This window comes from Schistocerca americana, chromosome 1 (genome assembly GCF_021461395.2).
Source record: "Schistocerca americana isolate TAMUIC-IGC-003095 chromosome 1, iqSchAmer2.1, whole genome shotgun sequence".
Taxonomy (NCBI): Eukaryota; Metazoa; Arthropoda; class Insecta; order Orthoptera; family Acrididae; genus Schistocerca; species Schistocerca americana.
The window spans coordinates 442518773-442539839 of record NC_060119.1 but is presented as its reverse complement, the minus strand read 5'-3'; the positions used below and the strand labels follow the sequence as shown (position 1 = coordinate 442539839).

Here is a 21067-nt window from a genome sequence, read left to right as displayed (position 1 = left end):
CCAACTTGGACACAGTAAGTACAAAGCAGCAGGAAATTCTGGATAAAAATCAGGAGCAGGCCTTGGATAACCCCACCCATATAATGTGCCAAGGATATGATATCACCAGGTTGGTGTCATACGCTTTTCGTAAATCAAAAGAGATGGCAACAAGGTGTTGATGTCTGGAAAAGGCTGTTCGGATGGCAGACTTGAGGGACACAAGATTATCAGTAGCAGAGCGACCCTGGCGGAAGCTGCCCTAAATGGAGCCAGTAGGTCATGCGACTCTAGGACCCAACCCAACTGCCAGCTCGCCATACGTTCCAGCAGCTTACAAAAAATGCTGGTGAGGCTGATGGGCTGTTAGCTATTCACATCAAGCGGGTTTCTGTGGGGTTTCAGCACTGGTATGACGGTGTTCTCCTGCCAGTGCGATGGAAAGAAGCCATCGCACCAGATCTGGATGAAGATCACGAGGAGGCGTCGCTTGCAGTCAGATAAGAGCTGTTTAATCACCTGACTGTGGATCCGATCGGGCCCAGAAGTTGTGTTGGGGCAATGTGCAAGGGCACTGAGAAGCTCCCCCTCTGTAAATGGGCTGTTATAGGGTTCACTGCGGCATGTAGTGAACGAGAGGACTTTCTCTTCCATCCATCGTTTGAGACTGCGAAAGGCTGGGGGGTAATTCTCCGATGCAGAGGCACAAGTAAAGCGCTCGGCAATCGTGTTTGCATCGGTAGATAGCATACAATTTATGTTAACACCAGGAACACCTGTTGGGGTCTGGTCCCCAAAAACTCACTTGCTCACTGCTCAGACATGGGAAGGATGCAGATGGCACCCAATGGTCGACATGTACTTCTCCCGACACTCCTGTTTCCACCTTTTGATAAGCTGGCAAACATGGGCACGGAGCCATTTAAAGGCTATGAGGTGCTCCAAGGAAGGGTGCTGCTTATGCCACTGTAAAGCTCGCCGATGCTCCTTAATTGCCTCAGCGACTTCCGGCGACCACCAAGGGACTGTCTTTCACCAGGGGCACCCTAAACAACGAGGGATTGCATTTTCTGCCACAGAAACGATCTTTGTAGTTACCTGCTCAACCACCACATTGATGTTACCATGTGGGGGAGATTCAACGGTGACAACAGAGGTGAAAGCTTCCCAGTCTGCCTTATTTAAAGTACATCTGAGCAGGCGTCTGTGGGCCTGATGCTGGGGCAGTGACAGGAAGATGGGGAAGTGCTCACTACCACATGCGTCGTCGTGTGCTCTCCAGTGGATAGATGGGAGAAGTCCTGAGCTGCAAATTGATAAATCAATGGCCGAGTAACTACATTGAGCCACACTGAAATGTGTGGCGGTCCCAGTATCTAAGAGGCAGAAGTCAAGTTGTGACAGTAAATTTTTGACATCTCTGCCTCGGCCAGTGAGAACTATGCCACCCCACAAGCGGTTATGAGCATTAAAATCTCCCAAAAGTAGGAAAGGTTCAGGGAATTTATCAATCAGTGCAGCCAATGCATTCAGGGGTACTGCACCATCTGGAGGAAGATATTCGCTGCAAACAGTTATTTCCTGCGTTGCCCTTATCCTAACAGCTACAGCTTCAAGAGGGGGTTTGAAGGGGCACAGGTTCACCAAATACTGAGTTCAGGACATAGATGCAAACTCCAACTGACACTCTATTATAGTTGCTATGGTTCCTGTAATATCCCTTATAGCCATAGAGGGCAGGGGTCTGCAATGTCGAGAACCAGGTTTACTGGAGGGCAATGCAGAAAGCAGGTGTAAAGCTTAACAGTTGCCGTAGCTCAGCCAGGTGGTGGAAAAAACCACTGCAATTCCACTGGAAGATGATGATATCGTGAGGTTGGGAAGGCATGAAGCACACAAGGATGCAGGTTATGCCTCAGGGTCACCTGCTGCCTCCGACTGAGTATCTGTAGCCATTTCTATGGTGGATGAAGCATCAGTGAGAGCCAGGTCCGCAGGGGACGCTACGAACTCCACTGCATCCTCAGATGCAGAATTGATAGGGAGTGGTAGTGTTGGGGCCAACAGAAGGTCCTGTTTATTAGCAGAGTACTTCTTACTTTGCTTGCTATCTCATAGCTTGCTTGCTATCTCGCTTCTCTTTAGGAGCTTGCTGGGAAGATTTCTCTGAAGCAGCTGCAGGCATGGAGGAATACCGTGAAGCTCTTCGTTCAGCATCTTTTGGCTCCTTTAGCCACTAGTGAGTGTCCACCATGGCATTAGTGGAGACCTTGAAGAGAGGGCCACAAGGGACCCCTTCCACATGAGAGGAGGCAGAGGAGGCTGTTGCTTCTCCGGCAGTGGGGGAGGGGACCGATGTCCCCTGCATTTGGGGGCGGGGCCTTGCTCCCGAAGTAGGTGCTTTGGGAGCAACAGAGGAAGATTTGTCCCCTACCACCAAGGGGGCAGATGTATTCTGGTGACCTGGAGGGCTGGCTGTTCGTGGCACAGAGTGAGGAACCACTGGCACTTGAGATGGCGATGGTGATGGTGATGTAGCTGCAGCTTATGTCAACTTCAACCGAATGGGGTGTAATCTTTCGAATTTACGTTTAGCGTCTGTGTAAGTCAACCAATCCAGGGTCTTTTCCATTCCTTTTGGAGTACTGGGCAGTCTGGCGAGCAGGGGGAGTGGTGCTCTCCACAGTTGATGCAAGTGGGAGGTTGCACACATGGAGTATATGGGTGCAGTGGATGTTTGCAGTCTCGACATTTGGCGCTGGAAGTGCACCAGAAAGACGTGCCCAAACTTCTAGCACTTAAAGCACTGCATAGGGGGAGGGACGTATGGTTTAATGTCACAGTGTAAAACCATCGCCTTGACTTTTTCAGGTAATGAATCACCCTCAAAGACCAAGATGAAGGCACACTGGTAGCAACCCTGTTGTCTTTGGGTCCTCTGTATACGCGCCAGATGAAATAAACACCCCGCCTTTCTAAACTGCCACGGAGCTCGTCATCATACTGCAAGAGGAGGTCACCATGGAAAATAATCTCCTGGTCCATGGTGAAGCTTTTATGGAGAGTGATGCAAACAGGAATATCATCCAGCTTGTCACAGGCAAGTAACACTTGGGATTGGGCTGGGGATGCTGTCTGAATCAAAACTGTGCCTTTTCGCATCTTGGACGGCGCTGTCACTTCTCCAAACTTATCCTCAAGGTGTTCAACAGAAAATTGAGGCTTTGTCGGTAGAAAAGAGTCCCCATCAGTTCCGCTACAGACTAAAAACCAAGGCGAATAAGGTTATCTCTGTTCTGTAGCTCTACGTTCCTCCCATGCTGTAGTGAGGAAGGGAAATGATTTAGGGTCATACCTGTTGACTTTGTATTCTGTTTTGCCCTTCTTAGACTGCTGGTGCCGTACGGTCACCAGCAAGAGATGACTAAGTCCACTTCACTGTGGATCACCCGCTCTGATGCCACCCACTCCAATCAGGGGCTCTACCCATGAGCGCCACCCAACCACAGCAAAGGCCAACTGCCACGATGGCCGTTGCTGGGAGTCCTCATGCCCCAGGAAGACAGGCATCTACTCCTTGGCATATGTGGGGAGTTTACAGCTCAGGCATCAGCAGGGCGATCCCTGTGTTGTCAAGGGGCTACCACCAAATGGGTACATGATGGCCCCTCCACAACGGACATGCTAACATGTTGGATATTGGGTGCAGAGAAATCCAATATTGTCATGGCAGAGAAAGAAGACAGGAGGCAATAGAAGAAGATGACATACCGTGTAAAGTGTCCTTGTCCAAATAGTTGAACCACAGGTGGAGATGCAAAGCCATGACAAGAGATTCAGGAGATCAAATCTAAGGGCACTAGTGCACCACGTAAGGCGTCCTTCCCCATATGGCCCGCACTTCTGTAGAATTTTGAAAGTGGCAGGTCAAACCATAGAATGGAAGCTGAACTCATAGGGCAAAAAAGTGAGAGACACCTTTTCGTCACCTCTTAAGACAGGCAGGAATACCTTGGGCCTATTCTGACCCCTGGACCCGCAAGGGGGTATATAGACGATATAAAATGTAGACTGGCTATGGCAAGGAAAGCTTTTCTGAAGAAGAGAAATTTGTTAACATCGAGTACAGATTTAAGTGTCAAGAAGTCCTTTCTGAAAGTATTTGTGTGGAGTGTAGCTATGTATGGAAGTGAAACATGGATGGTAGTTTAGACAAGAAGAAAATACAAGCTTTCGATACATGGTGCTACAGATGAATGCTGGGTGCTACAGACGAATACTGAAGATTAGACGGGTAGATCACCTAACCAATGAGGAGGTACTGAACAGAATTGGGGAGAAGAGAAATTTGTGGCACAACTTCGACTAGAAGAAGGGATCGGTTGGTAGGACATGTTCTGAGGCATCAAGGGATCACCAATTTGGCACTGGAGGGAAGCATGGTAGGTAAAAATCATAGAGGGAGACCAAGAGATGAATACACTATGCAGATTCGGAAGGATGTAGGCTGCAATAGTTACTCGGAGATGAAAAGGCCTGCAAAGGATACAATAGCATGGAGAGCTGCATCAAACCAGTTTCTGGACTGAATACCACCACCACAACAACAACAACAACAACAACAATATAAATGTGACAAAGTCATGCAGGAGTCAGGCGACCATCATCATAATAAACAGTAGTTCTCTATTCAGGCTTACTGAGTCACGATGGTAAAGGTCAAAGATCAGGCAAGTAATGACTTAATTGTTTATATGACACATTCCAGAATTTATCCATCATCACATATCCAGGAGTGTAGTCTGTGAAAGTGTGTTTCACATTCAACTTGAAATGCCTTATCTATGTGCATAATTGCTCCTAGATATCTGATGATGGATAAATTGCTAAATGCTTCATATGAGCAATAAAGTCATTCCTTGACTGATATTTGACTTTCAACAATCCAGCCCAGACAGCCTGAATACAGAACTACTGATTGTTTTAATTTCAAGTTTGACATTGGATAATAAAGGACAGAAGAAACATTTTTTCATGTGCTGTAATTAAAAATCAACAATTTTCATTTTTTTTCCTTTACTTCTACTATGAAACCTTGCTTACAGCCAAATTTCATGATTCTAGGTCAATGGGAAGTACCCTATATGTTCTAATGAGTGAGTGTGCGAGTAGTAAAATATGTGACACTGATTGCACTGACTTAGAAGCTAACATTTGTTATACTGCCAAGGTAGCATATAGACTTTAGTATGTGAAATAAATTTCAACTTGATACATCTACCCTTTCTTGGAAAAAGGGGTCTTAACGCTTAGACAGATAGACATTCTGATAACAAATGCCAATTTCTTTTCATTTGATATAATTACAAATGTACAGTTTTCCGATTTTTTCCTTTGGTTGTACTATGGAGCCTTGCTTCTTGGCAAATTTCATGATTCTAGGCCAGCAGGAAGTACAATGTAGGTTTTGATACATGAGTTTGCATGTAATAAAATACGTGACCTAAAGGGCCACGTCTTTTGGTTGCAAAGACTTAGAAGCTTACATTTATTACACCACCAAGCACCTACAGACCTTAGTATGTGACATAAATTTCAACTTGATAAGTCTATCCATTCCTGAGAAAAAGGAGTCTTTAACAGATGGACGAACAGACAGTGTAAAAAGAATGTGATATAATTAAAAATTTACAGTTTTCAGATTTTTTCCTAGCACACTATTCACCCGTGTCCTATGGCTGCATCCATTCATGTATACTGTCAGTTCAATAGTGGTCATTACTATGTATAAAGCCATCTAATAAATTCATTTCACCTCATAAAAGATTATTTTGCATTGTGGCCTTATCTTCAATTTTGTGTATTTCACCAGTAGTGAAGCAGAGTTTACAATGGGAATGGTTACAGAAGTTGGGACCTTGGGGCCAGAATCATGTCACAGGTTCTGACAAGGATATTTTTAACATAAGAATGTTGTCATGAGGCAATTGTGGATGATGTTTGACAATAATGGGAAGAGAGAATTTTATTTTAGTGCTCCATTTGAGACAGTCAAAGTCCTGTCAGTATAATAAACTGATGCATTCCAGGCAAGGGTGGTCAGGAGTCTCTAGGGAGATGCATCTGAGTTGTTCAATGGTAGGAACTTCACTACTATGAAAAAAGAAAGGAAGCTGCTGCTCAGAAAATACATCTTTTCTTTTCTAGATACCCCCTGTTACATGTCAAATGCTCCTTCCCCTATGCCTAGGTATCCATGGAAAACAAATTTGTTTCAACACCAAATCCCTAATCACATATACCAATAAACTCTTCCAGGCTTCTCTCTCCTTCAACTAATTCACTGAACTAGTTCCAAAGAGCAATCTCTGGGCACTCTCCCCAAGCCCTGTATCCCTTTCCTAGCAGTGAAGTTGCTCCTCTTAAATAACAAAGCACCCTGCCTTACTCCCCTTCCCCCACACCAGGCTTTAAACGCCTCAACAGATTACTCTGCAGGGACATGACTTTCACAACTCAAGTTCAAAAAAGAGATGCCTAGATATCTTGCCCACAGCTATATTCTATTACCTTTCTGACCTTCACAATGTGCCGTGAGTTGGTACATTTTTGGCATGAAGTAATCTGTGCTGAACACTAATACCACCCAGAGGCGGAGGCGAGAACTGCACTCAGCAGCAGCGGAGGCAGGGTGAGATGAACAGAAAGGACTTGTAGCAAAAGAGTTGTTAGTTGCCTGTAGGACAGACCTGAATATGACAGCCACGCAGAACTGGTGAGAGTTCTGCTGAATAATACTGCTTCCTGTGGTTTGGAAGGGAAAGTCGCCCAGCTTGTGCTCAATGATGACATTACCAATGATATAGGATTGAGGGACTGTATGAGGAACTAAGTGTGCTCAACTCAAGGATGCAGTCAGACACTGTATGGAAATGGTACATGAACACCGTTAAATAAAACTTTATGTCAGGATAGCAACCTACCATTAGTTTTCTGTTTTATGCAGAGAAGAATCCACCCTGTGTTTACGTACAGTATGTGGAGGGGTACTTGAATAATGGAGTGAATTAATGTGCGCTGAGCTTTGTTGCTGCAATGAGAGGGTGTGATGACTGGCATTGCGCAACTGTTGTGCTCTGTAGGCATAGGAACACTACAACTTGCATAGCTCTTGCAGCTGTATCAAGATACACTGAGCTTGTTTGATGTTTCAGTTTGTAATCTGATGAGATTGCCTGCCAATGCCATGTGTAAATCTAATACAGTGCACGCATTGCAGGAGAATGTTACCAGTACTTCTGTGTCTAAAAGGGCAAGCTACTTTGATTGCAAATACTATTGAGTCTTTTACAATAGTGTTAGATTAAGACTGTATGCTATTTGCTTACTTACAAGATATTGTGGCCGGAGTTGGTACTCATGGTTATGATGACAGCAGCTATTAAAAATTCTGGGGGATTATTTAAAGTTCCTTGAAACTATAGCCATTTTGCTATAAATGTGGGTGGTCACTGACCGTATGACAAGACATTAATAAGATTTTCTTTGCAGATGAGCTTATTCTGGGCATCTAAATGATAAAAAACTTGAGTACTACCTGGTTGCGGTATACTGTATACTGACCAAGCAACACTGGAACTGAGTATGCTGTTTTGTAAATGAGCCAGCCACTGTTTGCTGGACAGGACAGAAAACATTCTGTTTGACTATCCTGTTTTTAATGTATGCAGATGATTTATCATGCTTGTAAAAATTATGGCTTACTCTTTAGGAATGTGAAATTAAATTGCATTTGTGAAATTTAATTGGTCACATGTTTTTAAATAATAAATTGTCCAAATTGTCACTCTGCACTTATTGAACTCAAAGCTTGCTCCACACCAGCCAATGGTACAAAAATTGGCAGCAGAGCAGAAAGGTCTCGCAGAATTGTGCAAAGTGGCACATTTTAATACAACATACTGCTTCTGTTGTGTTTCAGCATGGCTACTGCTGTTGTAAAGGACCTGGCCTATCTACAGAAAGATGAGCTCAGAGATGAAATACAGTGGAGAAGTACGGATCTTAGGGCTGCAAGAAAGAATTAATTCAGACATTATGTGAAAATATGAATAAACCGGTTACCATTAAGTTTGGAGACCAAAAGGTAAGTTCTGCTGTCACTTTTATTCACATGGCACTAGTGATATGTTAGATAACAGAAATTGTTTCAAGTATCGAATCCCACTAGTAGTCAGATACGGTAATTGCAGGTGTGGATGAATCTTATAAAGGTAGATTGAATGACTTAGTGTGTGCGGGGGTTGGTGACTTTCATGAGTCACAATTAAACAGTTTACAAATTACAAAATGGTTAAATTCCTATTTAGCTAAGAAAATACAGAATGATGACAACATTAATAGCAATAGTGATAGTAATATTCATATGCAAGCAGGACAGATAACAAAAGTGATCAGGAAATTAATGAGAGGCGGCTTCGACAAAGGAAACAGAGAGATGTAACGGGAGGTGGGGTGATTGGATATGCATCAGAGAGAAGTGGGTTGTATGTTTGCTAAACTATCCATCTCTTAGAAGTATATATAAATAGATGTAAAGCTCTGTCAGTGGATTCAGTAGAAGTAGTGCAATTTTTGGAAGTAGTATCAGATTTACAAGTTCAAATAAAAGGAATGGGCTTAGCAGAGCATAAACATGTTACAAATATTGAGAAGTACAGTAAGGAGGCCGTTAGTGGAATGGTTCATAAAAGTAGTAGAGCATAAAAAGGGCATTGTTGAGTTTCAATGGACGATTTGTAAGAGCAGAATACCACCCAGGGCACTCACCATATAGAAGGGAACAGTGCTGGTCAGAAAGCATTAGAAGTTACGTTCACAAAATATGAAAAATGTCTAGAATATTATAGATAGCATACATGGGGTTACACATTGTGCACCATAATTAGGTGTGTTGAACCATAGGGACAGACACAGAGCCACCTTTTGTCAATGACCTGTAGTTTTGATGAATTGAATATGGTTTTACAGTACATACAGGTACTACAATAAGTGGAAGAATGGTGTGACGAACAAAACACAGTGTGCAGTCAGAGCAGCCATATTGCTCAGAACTGTGAATGTATGAAGAGGCAACGGCAGTCGGAATTAAAATAACAATGGGGCACAGCCACACAATGCTGGTGTTGTGGAAAGGAAGGGCACTTTAAACAAAATTGTACAAGCAACAAAATTCTGTAAAAGAAGGATTTATTAAGGTGTGGAAACCCTATAATAAAAGACAAAACACGAGGGCATCTCCTGAAACCTTGAATTCAAGTAATTACCCCTAGAGATGCAAGTAAGTTACATTTTATTTGTATTCTGATTAATGAGGAACCCGTTCATGCATTATTAGATTCAAGAATGTGACTGCTCAGTAATGGATCATGCAACACTAGGCCCATTGTAAATGGCCTACCATTACAGAGGGACAGGAGAAATATATGGCTGCGAACAATACCACGATAGGAATGATCGGAGAAGATTTTGCTAAAATCAGAGTGGAATTTTGAGGTAAAAATAATATCAAGCTTGGCTATCCCATGTATAACAGGATCTGATTTTATTGTGAAGGTAGGGTTGATTTTGGATTGGGCAGGAAAAAGATTTTACTTTATATTAAAACATGACAATGTATTTATAAGGGCGAACCTAACATAATATGTAGGAATAACAGGTAACAAGTAGCTCAAATTGGCAGTCAGTTAAATGTAGTCATGGTCTATTAAGTGATCCTGGCAAGGAAGACAAGCAACAAATTAAGACTATTTGCCAGAAGTTTAGGGATGTATGGACTTCTGTGGTGGGGAGGAGATCATTAGTGGAATACATGATATAATTTACAGATATTATTCTGGTGTGCAAGCTACGTTATCGACTCACCCCCTGGGATAAAAATTCTGCAAGAACTAATAGAGGACATGTTACATAAAAAGGATAATATCTCCAACGGGAAGTCTCAACATGTGGCACCTATTTTCACTGTAACAAAATCCAATGGGGAGCACGGACCAGTATTAGATTACAGAGAGTTAAACAAAAAGATCATTCTATGGTTGGTGCCTCTACCTCATTTAAATTTAAGTTTTGAGTGATTCAAGGAAGCAAAGATCTTCCCTACCCTTGAACTACACGAAGATTATAATCAGATACCCTTGGCCAAAAAATCTAGATCACTAGCAACATTTACTTCAGACTGGAATATTTATGAATTTAATAGTGTTCCTTTGAGTTTATTTTGCAGTTTATAGATCAAATATTTTCTGATATTGTGTGTGTGTACATGTATAATTATTTGGATGACCTCATAATTTACAGCAAGAATATGGACAAACATTGTTGACATTAGCCGAAGTGTTCATGTGTCTTAGAAAGGCAGAACTTATGGTTAATCTGGAGAAAATAATGTAACCTGTGCTGCAATACAGTTTTTAGGTCATGTGGTAGCACTGGAAGAAGTGATCATTGGCCCGGGAAGGGTAGAACCAAACAGAAAAGGAATAACCAAATTCATAAGAAAGGTGAATTTCTTTAAGAGATTCAACTGCAGATTTGCACAAGGAGCCGACCACTCAGTGAATTGAGGAAAATGAACAAAAGCACGACAAGAAGCCTTCAAGGCCTTAAAACATGTGCCAAGCACAGCTCTCATGTTGACAATGCCTGATTTCACCAAACAATTTGTACTGCAGACAGAAGCTTCCATGCTGGCGGTAAGGGCAGTGATGTTACAAGAAGGGGAGGAATGATGATAACCTATAGCGCATGCATTGAGAACTATCAATGAATTGAGGAAGAAATGTCCATTGTATGAAATCGAACCATTAGCAGTTCTCTTTGGCTTAGAAAAGTTCAGATTTTATTTGGAGCACACACACTTCCACTTAAAGATTGATGATAAAGCATTGGATTGAGTACTGGGGAAGCTACGAAAAACTGGGCACGTTCCCAAATGGGCTATGACGATATTAGCCTTCAATTTTGAGGTAGCTAACATAATGTGAAACGATAATGTAAATGCCGATACCTTGAGTAACATATTCGAAACTGACTTGGGGGAACTGGAACAACTGCCACACACCATTAACGTAATTCTCATGGATAAACGACAACTATTCAAAGGAGAATATTAGGATAACAATAGCTACATTTATGATATCACAGAAAGACTACAAAAGGGAGAAAATATTACACCATAATGAATGAAACAGCGAATGTTGTGTTGTACTGCACACTATAGCAAGAAGACCAATACAGGAGAGCTACACGAATTAGTACCACACAAAGTCCACAAGCCCAAGTAGGATGCCACTTAGGAATATTTAAGACTAAAAATAAAATCCATAACTTTGTATGGTACAATACAGATACCAACATTAAGACCAGAATTTGAGTGTGTAGGACACATGCAGAAAGCAAGCCAGCACAGAACAATAAAATAGGTTGCTACCATCTAAACCTGCTGAAAATGTGTTTGATAAGCTTTATGTCGATTTTGTAGAACTTTTACCTAAATCTAAGGAAGGGAATTGTTACGTCTTGGTTTGAGTAGACACACTTTCAATTCCATGTGGTTCTTGTCCCTGAGGACAGTTAGCACCAAATCAGTTATATACACACTGAAGAAAATATTTGCCACATACGGCCCTACATAACACCAGTTATGGACAATGACTCATGTTTTGCTTCGAAAGCATTTAAATACAAATTTTTGTATAAACCTAGGCACGGTGCAACAACTCCGTACTACCCAAACACCTCATATGTGGAAAGGGTTGATAAAAACTTCCATTCAGCATTAAAAGCTTGCAACAGCAAAGATCAGTATGGTTGGGACCAATATCTACCATAGTTCTTGCTGACCTTCAACACTGTGGAATGTGGGAGTCACTGGGCCATCCTCGCAGAGTTGTTCCTAGGGTACAGGGCTACAACACCACTGAGTAACTTGTGGTCTATGTTGCCAGAGAAGATAAAACCCCACCAAATGGTTACTCAATGGAGAAGGGCAAGGAACAACATCCACAAAGTGCAGCAACAAGAGAGGCAAAACTGTAACAGAACTCAACTATCAAACCCCTACCAACTAGGTGACCAGTAATGGAACAAAATATGGAACTAAGAAGCTATGACTTCCTTATACAGAACTATGGCAGATAGTAGGGATCTTAACTATGGTGACCCTCTTGCTATTTAATCCTGAGAAAAGGAAAAATATTTGGAGCACATCACTCCCAAGGTAAGTGGATGACCAAAGCCATGGATAAGTAATAATATGTAGTATTATGATCATTCAGAGGGCGCAGACCCATCATCTGGATTTCTGGCATGATGGAAAATGTCGGAATGATCAATAAAGAATCAAAGGAAATTGAGGAGATGTGAGAAGGACATTTTGATGAGTTACTAAGTCCCAACGGTAATATTGATGAGGGAAACGAGAAGCCAGGGAATGTAGAGGATAATGAGATGGAGCCAAGCTGGAAAGAAGCAATAAAGACCATGAAAGGAGAAGTACGTGGACCATATGTAGTGAGACCAGTGACATTGTGGGAGTGCAGTGGCTCTATTAGGTCATGAGAACAGAATGGAACGATAGGAATAGGACACCTGATGACTGGAAAAATGAAATTATAGTGTCAATTTTTAAGAAGGGCTGCAACAAACTACATGAAACTTATAGGAGAGTTACTTTCATGTGTCATGCTGCCAGTATTTAAGAAGATTCTGGAAAAAGAGAGTAAGGAAAAGTTGCAGGAGGAGTGGAGAGAGGAACAATAAGACTCCAACAAGAAAAATCTGCAGTGGATCTAATTTGTAGTGTAAGGCAGCTACAAGAGATAAACTAAGAATATGGCAAAAGTTTAGTAATAGTGTTCCTAGACACTGAGTAGGCACATGACAATGTGAAAAGAAGCAAGATACGGAAATCACTTCAGAAAATACGAATTTGAGGCCCAACTATGGAAAGAATAAAGGAAATGCATCAAGGAAGTGTGAGGTGCGTAAAAGTAGGAGGAGAGAACATCAAATGGTTTGAACATAAAAACAGACTGAAGCAAGGGGGTGCACTATCCACTCTTCTACTTTTCATCACCATTATGGATGGGATAATGAGAGGCCTGGTAGTGCGATTAGGAGATGAAAATATGAAAAAATGGCATTTGCAGATGACTTACACACTAAGTGATCAAAAGTATCTGAACATCTCCAAAAACATACTTTATCATATTAGGTACATTGTGCTGCCACCTACTGCTAGGTACTCCATTAGCGACCTCAGTAGTCATTAGGCATCGTGCGAGAGTGGACTAGAGTGCTCTGCGGAACTCATGAACTTCGAACGTGGTCAGGTGATTGGGTGTCACTTGTGTTATACGTCTGTAAGTGAGATTTCCACAATCTTAAACATCCCTAGGTCTACTGTTTCCAACGTGACAGTGAAGTGGAAACATAAAGAGACACATACAGCACAAAAGTGTACACACACCGACCTCGTCTGTTGACTGACAAGAGACCGCAGGCAATTGAAGGAGGTTGTAATGTGTAATAGGCAGACATCTATCCAGACCATCACACAGGAATTCCAAACTGCATCAGGATCCACTGCAAGTACTATGACAGTTACGCGGGAGGTGAGAAAACTTGTATTTCATGATCGACCGGTTGCTCATAAGCCACACATCATGGCAGTAAATGCCAAACCATGCCTTGCTTGGTGTAAAGAGCATAATCATTGGACGACTGAACAGTGGAAAAACATGTGGAGTGACGAACCACGGTACACAATGTGGCGATCCAATGGCAGGGTGTGGGTATGGCGAATGCCCAGTGAATGTCATCTGCTAGTGTGTGTAGTACCAACAGTAAAATTCAGAGGCGATAGTGTTATGAAGTGGTCGTGTTTTTCATGGAGGGGGCTTGCACTCCTTGTTGTTTTGAGTGGCACAATCACAGCACAGGCCTACACGGATGTTTTAAGCACCTTCTTGCTTCCCACTGTTGAAGGACAATTCGGGGATGGCTACTGCATTTTTCAACACGATTGAGCACCTGTTCATAATGCATGGCCTGTGGTGGAGTGGTTATATGAGAACACCTTTGGGATGTTTTGGAACGCTGACTTCGGGCCAGGCTTCACTGACTGACATCAATACCTCTCCTCAGTGCAGCACTCTGTGAAGAATGGGCTGCCATTCCCCAAGAAACCTTCCAGCACCTGACTGAACATATGTTTGCAAGAGTGGAAGCTGTCATCAAGGATAAGGGCAGGCCAACACCATATTGAATTCCAAAATTACCGATGGAGGGTGCCGCGAACTTTTAAGTCATTTTCAGCCAGGTGTCCAGATACTTTTGATCACATAATGTAAGTGTGGGGATATGGAGAAGGAAAGGTATGAGAAACATTACATGTATGGGAGGAGGTGGTGGGACATTATGGATTGAAATTAATGCAAAGAAGTGTAAAGTGATTGTGACAATATGTAATATGGGGACAGCAGCAGTGAATTTAAGTATTAGAGGGCAAGTATTAATAAAAATGGGAAACTTCAGGTACCTGGGAAGCATAATAGAAGACAAGGATGCAAATAAAAGGAGACGGCAAGCCTGTGGATTCCTATAGAATGTAAGAAGCCTGGTCTGAGAAAGATGTACCATCAAAAAGTTAGCAAATGTTGTACTGAGTGTGTTACACCCCATCACTCATAGGAATTACTAGAAAGGATAGAATAAGGAATGAGTCCGTGAAGGAAATAGTGAAAGAGAATCCCATACAGGAGACTACAGAAAAGATTAAGATGGTGCGGGCATGTTAAAAGAATGGGAGTTGGCAGGATACTGAGACAGTCCCTTGACATGATAATAGGAGGCAAGAGACTGAGAAGAAGACCGAGAGACATATGGACCGTTAGAGTGAAGGACTGTGTGACAAAGAGAGGAGAAGACTGGGACAGGGTGGAGAGAGAAACACGGAGGACAGAAAGACATATTCTACACAAACAGACCCAACTCGGACTTGGATGTTTCAGAAGAAGATGAAGATGATGATTATGATGATGACGATGATGTTTATGACGATGATGTATCAATATTTATTTCTCACTTCGCCACTAATTTTGTCATAGATCAAATGAGTGTGAATTTAATGTATTTATGACTGGAAATATACTTTTGATGGAAAACACAGTCAGCAAGGCAGGCAGTAGAAAGAAGTAACAGGGAAAAGATGCATCACCCTGAACATCTGCTGAAAAGTAAAATTTGCACCTAGATACTGAAGAGAAGGACAAATTGTTTCTACAGTAAATAGAAATCAATATGAGGATAAGGCAAAACTTCCTTTGTGTAAAATAAGCTCATTTTAAATTAATTCCGTCTTTTCACTAACCAATTTTGCTTTTCATTCAGGGCAGATTTTCTTCCAAAGTATGTACTTCTGAGTGCTCCTTTTGGTCTCATTCTCATTTCACCTTTATTTCTATATCAAGTTTTAATTTTCAAAAATTTGCTGCTTAAATTACAATTCAGATTTACCTCTTCTGTGTGAAACAGAACAAAGCTAACTCCTTTAATTGGTTCATCGTCACTCGTGACGGAACCAGAGACATCATATCCCGCTACAACAAGACTTCTGTCACCAACATCTGCATTTCCCTTGGTAACTTGAACTTGTACAATGTCTTGCACCATTTTCCATTTTGGGTGTGAGGCCTTTATAATGTACTGGCCTGGAAGAACTGGAGTAAACTGGAAACTACCATCATCACCTGTACTTGTTTCATACAAATGAGGAGCAGCAGACTGTCCCTCGAGTGAAAGTGCAACTTTCACTCCCTTGGGACCTTGGCGAGCACCTGCACTGACAACCTGAAATTAAAACCAAGTCAAAATACAAATTAAATTAAATATTTACACTAATAACAGTCAAAAATAATGTGGTCTGATTTCCAACTGTTTTGCAAATAATAAATAGCATACCTTGCCTGATATTGCAAACCCTTTAAATATAAAATTGATATCTTGCCCCTTGCTGCAGGCATCTGTTGTTCCATCCACATTCAATGAAACTACTTCTGGTTCAAATGTCCAACCTGCTGGTGGATGTATCTGAAAAAGTTTCTGTTAGTAGCAGCAATTATTCACTGATAAAAATAGTAAACTGAAGAAAGATAGTTCATTACTTTAAGGACATATTCTCCTTTGTCATACAGTGGTAGGAAATAATAACCATTATTTGGTGCACAATCTGTCTGATCTTTCAGACTTCCCTGTTTTGTGTACCTGAAAAGAAAAGAAATGAAGTGTATTTGAAGTTATTACACACAACACTGCCATACGATCAATGTACCAAGCAGACTCTAATTTGGCACAAAATAATCACTGCTTTACACTTCTAGGTTTTGGTTGATAATTGCTTGACACATCAAATAAAACATAAAATGATAATAATGTAATTTCTGAAAGAGAAAAGAAAAATGTGTGTTTTAACCCAATATAGAACAATAAATCACATTTAAATAATGCAACAAACATAAGTTTCCTTTGTATTCAAGATAAGCAGGAAATATGAAACAAAAACTAATTTAGAAATGTACTTTTTTACTGGAAGACATCTGTACTGCCTTGTTTCACAGTTATATCTGATTGTGTAAGTGAAATACACGATTCAGAAATTTCAATAAGCTTGTAAAGCTGAGAATAATGCCATTCAGGAGCCTTAGAAATGAACAAAAGTAATTCCAGTCAACATAATTAGAAAAAATTACTACACCTTAGTGAGGATAGACAGGGCAGTATTATGTACCCTCACTCATGACTTGCGCAATTTCAGAGATCACGTGTCCATACAGTTCACAGGCCCACTTATAGGGGCCACCTGCGTCAGTCCCCTGGTGTGCTCTGGTGATCCATCAAAGAAACAGTATTGTTTAAGTGAGTGCTAGGCCTATTCTGTAACCTGTATTATTGTTGTCCATTCAGTGTGTTCAGTGCTACATGCAACCGGACTTCATTGTATCCTATGTTGATTCAATAAAGCAATATGTTCCATAAATCATGTTTTTTACTGCTATAACAAACTTGGTGACGAGTGTGGGTTAGGTTTTCTCTGCTTATTAGTGTCAGTGCTAAGCCAGCTGACAAACATATCATTGGATGAAATACTCCAATGCCTCACTGCCCAGCAGCAAGCATTTGCGGAACAACAGCAAGCTCTCACCACCGCTCTCCATCAAGTGGCATCTGTGTGTTGGTGACGGGTTACTCTTCCATCAGTGCAACCATTGTCCATTCTAGCAAATGATGAATTGGCTGAAGACTGAGACTCCAATAAGACACAGTTACGCCAACATTTCTAGGTTTTTTTGCATGGGCGATGCAGACTTGTGTGAGGCTTTCTTTCTTTCCTGGCTTTTGTCACACATGTGTCAGTTGTTGGGCCTACTTTCACTTTTGCGAGAACTAGCCAGCTTATCATTTGATGAAATGTGTGAGCTTCTCTCAACCTGTTGCTGTGACAGAAGGCATGTCACAGCAATGAGTGTAGAGTTTTACTATTGTCAGAAACAACCACATCAATCTAGCCTGGGCTACAGAATTACACGGGTTGAACTGTCATTATAAATTTGTCACTAATAGCCATCATGAATCCTACACTTATCACATGGTGCATGATATTACTCATCTCACCCTGGATAAAGAAGTTCGAGAAACAGCACTTCAATGTGAGAATCTGACGCTTACGGATGTGCTCAATATAGTACAGTCCTTTGAAGTGTCACAAGCTGCAGATGATCAGACTGTTGTGTGGGGGGAGGTATCGGATGTTGTTCAGTCAACCCACGTTAGGCAAGCTACAAGTATTCAGGATGATGGGGTAGCCTTTACTGCAGTATGACCTAAGATGGACACAGCAGAATAGGCTGCATCACAACAGCAGCTCCATGCCCCTCTTCTGTCTTGCCTGTACTGCTTTGTCGAACACGAACATGCTACATGCCCTAAACATTGGGCTGTTTGCAACAAGTGTTGAAAGAAAGACTGCACTGCATCGGTGTGTAACTCAGACCTGTTTCGGTTATATGTGTTTAATGCTATTGGTTTCTACATTGCCATAGTGGTAAATTGTGCGTCAGATCAAGTTCCACATCAGCAACTGGAGTCCCTCCGCTCTGAGTTTCTGTCACAGTTTTGCCCTGGGCTCAGCTGTGCTATCGGTTTTCAGCCCACATTACCATGAAAGAGCTCGCCTGCCCTTGTTTTTTCTGGGCGGGTAGGTGCCTATCGCATTGCGCTACGTTGTCAAGGTCAAATTAGACCGTTAACGTTGCTCAATGTCATTCAGTCAATTTCTTCCAGTGAATGGGCTACACCACTAGTCATCATTACGAAGCCAATGGCTAAGCTTTGCCGTTGTGGCGACTTCAGTGTCATGATTAATGCACAGTCTGTGATAGATACATACCCTTTGCCCCACCCTGATGAGTTACTCGCAAAATTATTAGGCAGCCAGTAGTTTTCCAAGATTGATTTTTTGGAAGCGTACCTCCACTAGGTGCCTCCTCATTATCAATACAGCTTTCAGTCTATACCAATATCAAGGCTTGGATTCTGGTGCCACTAGCATGCCTGCAATTTTTTTAATATTTTTAGAACAGTTGACAGCCTCTGTACCCAGCTGCACCAATTACCTCAACAATATTGTTGTTTCGGGTTCTTCCACCGAAGGCCACCTTAGCAATCACCAACAGTTGTTTTGTATTGCAGTTTGTGGATTTCAAGTGCAATCTTGTCAAATCCCAATTTTCCAGCCATCAATTGAATACCTAGGTTTTGAGGTTTCTTGCACAAGGGTAAAACCATTGTGTCATGGCTTTGCCACTGCCGAACTCCATTAAGGAACTGCATGCATTTCTAGACAAAGTTGCATATTACCAAATGTTTTTACAGGATGCGCCCACCGTTGATCAGGACAGGGCATGCACTTTTACATAAAAATTTGTCTTTTTTCTGGTCCCCAGCTTGTAACCAATCATTCATTTTGCTTAAATGTAAGTTTCAATCTGCCCCGTGTCAGGCCACTTTTCAGCCGGGTCAGTATCTCGTGTTGGCTACAGATACCTCTCAGTATGGTCTTGGCACAATGTTGGTGCAAACATATGTAGATGGGTCTGGATGACCCACTGCCTATGCTTCTAAGCATTGGTATTGTCAGTTTGAAAAGGAGGCTTTAGCAATTGTGTTTTCCCTTAAAAAATTTCACATCATCTTATATAATTCAAAGTTCCATTTAATCATGGATCACAAGCCATTGATTGCTCTTCTTAAGCCTTCAGCTTGCATGCCAGACAAGGCAGTGCACCATCAGTGGACACTCTACCTCTCCCGTTTCCATTATCAGATCCTTTACTGGCCGACAGCACAACGCGCCAATGCCAATGCCTTATCTTACTTTCTGATTGGGCTGAACCCAGCATTTGATCAGGGTGAGTTGTTTTGTTTCTGTTTACATACTGAGAACTAGAACATAGTCAATGGTTTTCCCATCACAAGTGCCCTGATAGCATCACCCTACACCATGGATCATATACTTAGTCCTGTCCTCTCTTTAGTGCATCACGGGTGACTGGAAAAACCAGCATCACCTTTCTGTATTTGATGGGGTTCTTTTATTAGCTACATAGGATGCTGCTCCCCAGATTATGATTACCACTTCATTAAGCCGTAATGTACTGCAGCTTCTGCATGTCGGTCATTGGGGGACCTCTCACACCAATGCTTTGGTCTGCCAGCATGTGTATTGGTCGGGCATAGAAAGGGACATTATGCAGCTTAATGCTGCTTGCACTCACTGTGTTCAGCAGCAGACAACTCCATGGGTGTCTTCTTCACCCTGGCTGATGCTGCTGTGCACATGGGAGCACATACAAGTTGAATTTGCTGGGCTCTTTCTAAACCAAAATCAGGTTATTCTAGTGGATGCCTATTCCAAGTTTCCCTATGCGGCACGTTATCTGTCCACATCCATATTAGCTACTATTTTAGCCTTGTCTAAGGTTTTTGCAATTGAGGGACTTCCAAATAACGTGATTACCGATAATGGCTACCAGTTTGTCAGGCTAGTGGTGTTCGCCATCTCACAGCTCCACCTTTCAACGTCAATCTAATGGTGAGGTTGAACGCATGGTTTGTATGTTTAAAATTCAGATGTGAATTACGTATCTGACAGGTCCCCTGAAGCTGCTTTAGACCATTTTTTGAGTTCATACCATTTCTGAGGACAAGAGCGTGGCTGTGCTGTTATGTGGATGCCAACCATGGACCCTCCCTCACCTGCTGCATCCGACACCACATCCACAGACATTGGTGGCTCTGCGATGGCTCTGGCAGGGCGTAGCTGTCTGGGCTTGTGATTTTGGCCTCTGGGCGAACTAAGTTCCTGTCACCATCAAGAGCCAACGGGGTCGACACCTGTGTGATGCATGCACTCCTAATGGGTGGATGTCCTGTCACTTCTACCAGCTGTGGTCACACAAATGAGAGGGGGGGGGGGATGTCTGTTCTGGAGCACTCATTGCTCCCCCGCCCCGCATCCTGTTCGTGTATTGCAGATGGTCCGGTTCATGCCTCAGCAGGGGTCACTGCCTGACATATCGCTGTCGGGGTCTCTGCCCCTGATGCTGCTGCAGCCACGGCCAACTCCGTTGCTCAGTCCTATGTAGCCACTATCTCCAATGCCCCTGCTGACCTTAATGAGGATGTCACTGTGGAGATGCCATCTCCAGTTCTGCCCTACGGCCTCTCACAAAAGGTGGGATAGTGCACCAAAACACCCCCTCATCACTTACCCCTACTCACCGGTGTGTGCAAGCCACATACTGCAGCCGCCATCGTCGGGCGATGAAATGGACATCAGTGCTGTCATTGGTGTTTACTGTGACTAAAAATCTCAGTGCATTGTGCGATCAGTGCTTTTTTTTTCATGGTACCAGTGCTTTTTTCAGTACCAGTTGTTTTTTTTCAATACTAGTGATTTCTTTCAGTA

At 42.3% G+C, this 21067-nt stretch overlaps 1 protein-coding gene across 2 annotated transcripts in view; it reads right to left on the bottom strand.

The window, feature by feature from the left end:
• Positions 1 to 21067, bottom strand: part of LOC124602995 (nodal modulator 3) — a 154289-nt gene that overhangs the window by 119347 nt on the left and 13875 nt on the right. For both annotated transcript variants that reach the window (XM_047136362.1, XM_047136363.1), the window contains 3 exons: positions 16206 to 16305; positions 16003 to 16131; positions 15559 to 15891 (listed from right to left, as the gene is read on the bottom strand). In XM_047136362.1, the coding sequence (XP_046992318.1) occupies positions 15559 to 15891; positions 16003 to 16131; positions 16206 to 16305 (562 nt within the window). The remainder of the gene's footprint in view (positions 1 to 15558; positions 15892 to 16002; positions 16132 to 16205; positions 16306 to 21067) is intronic.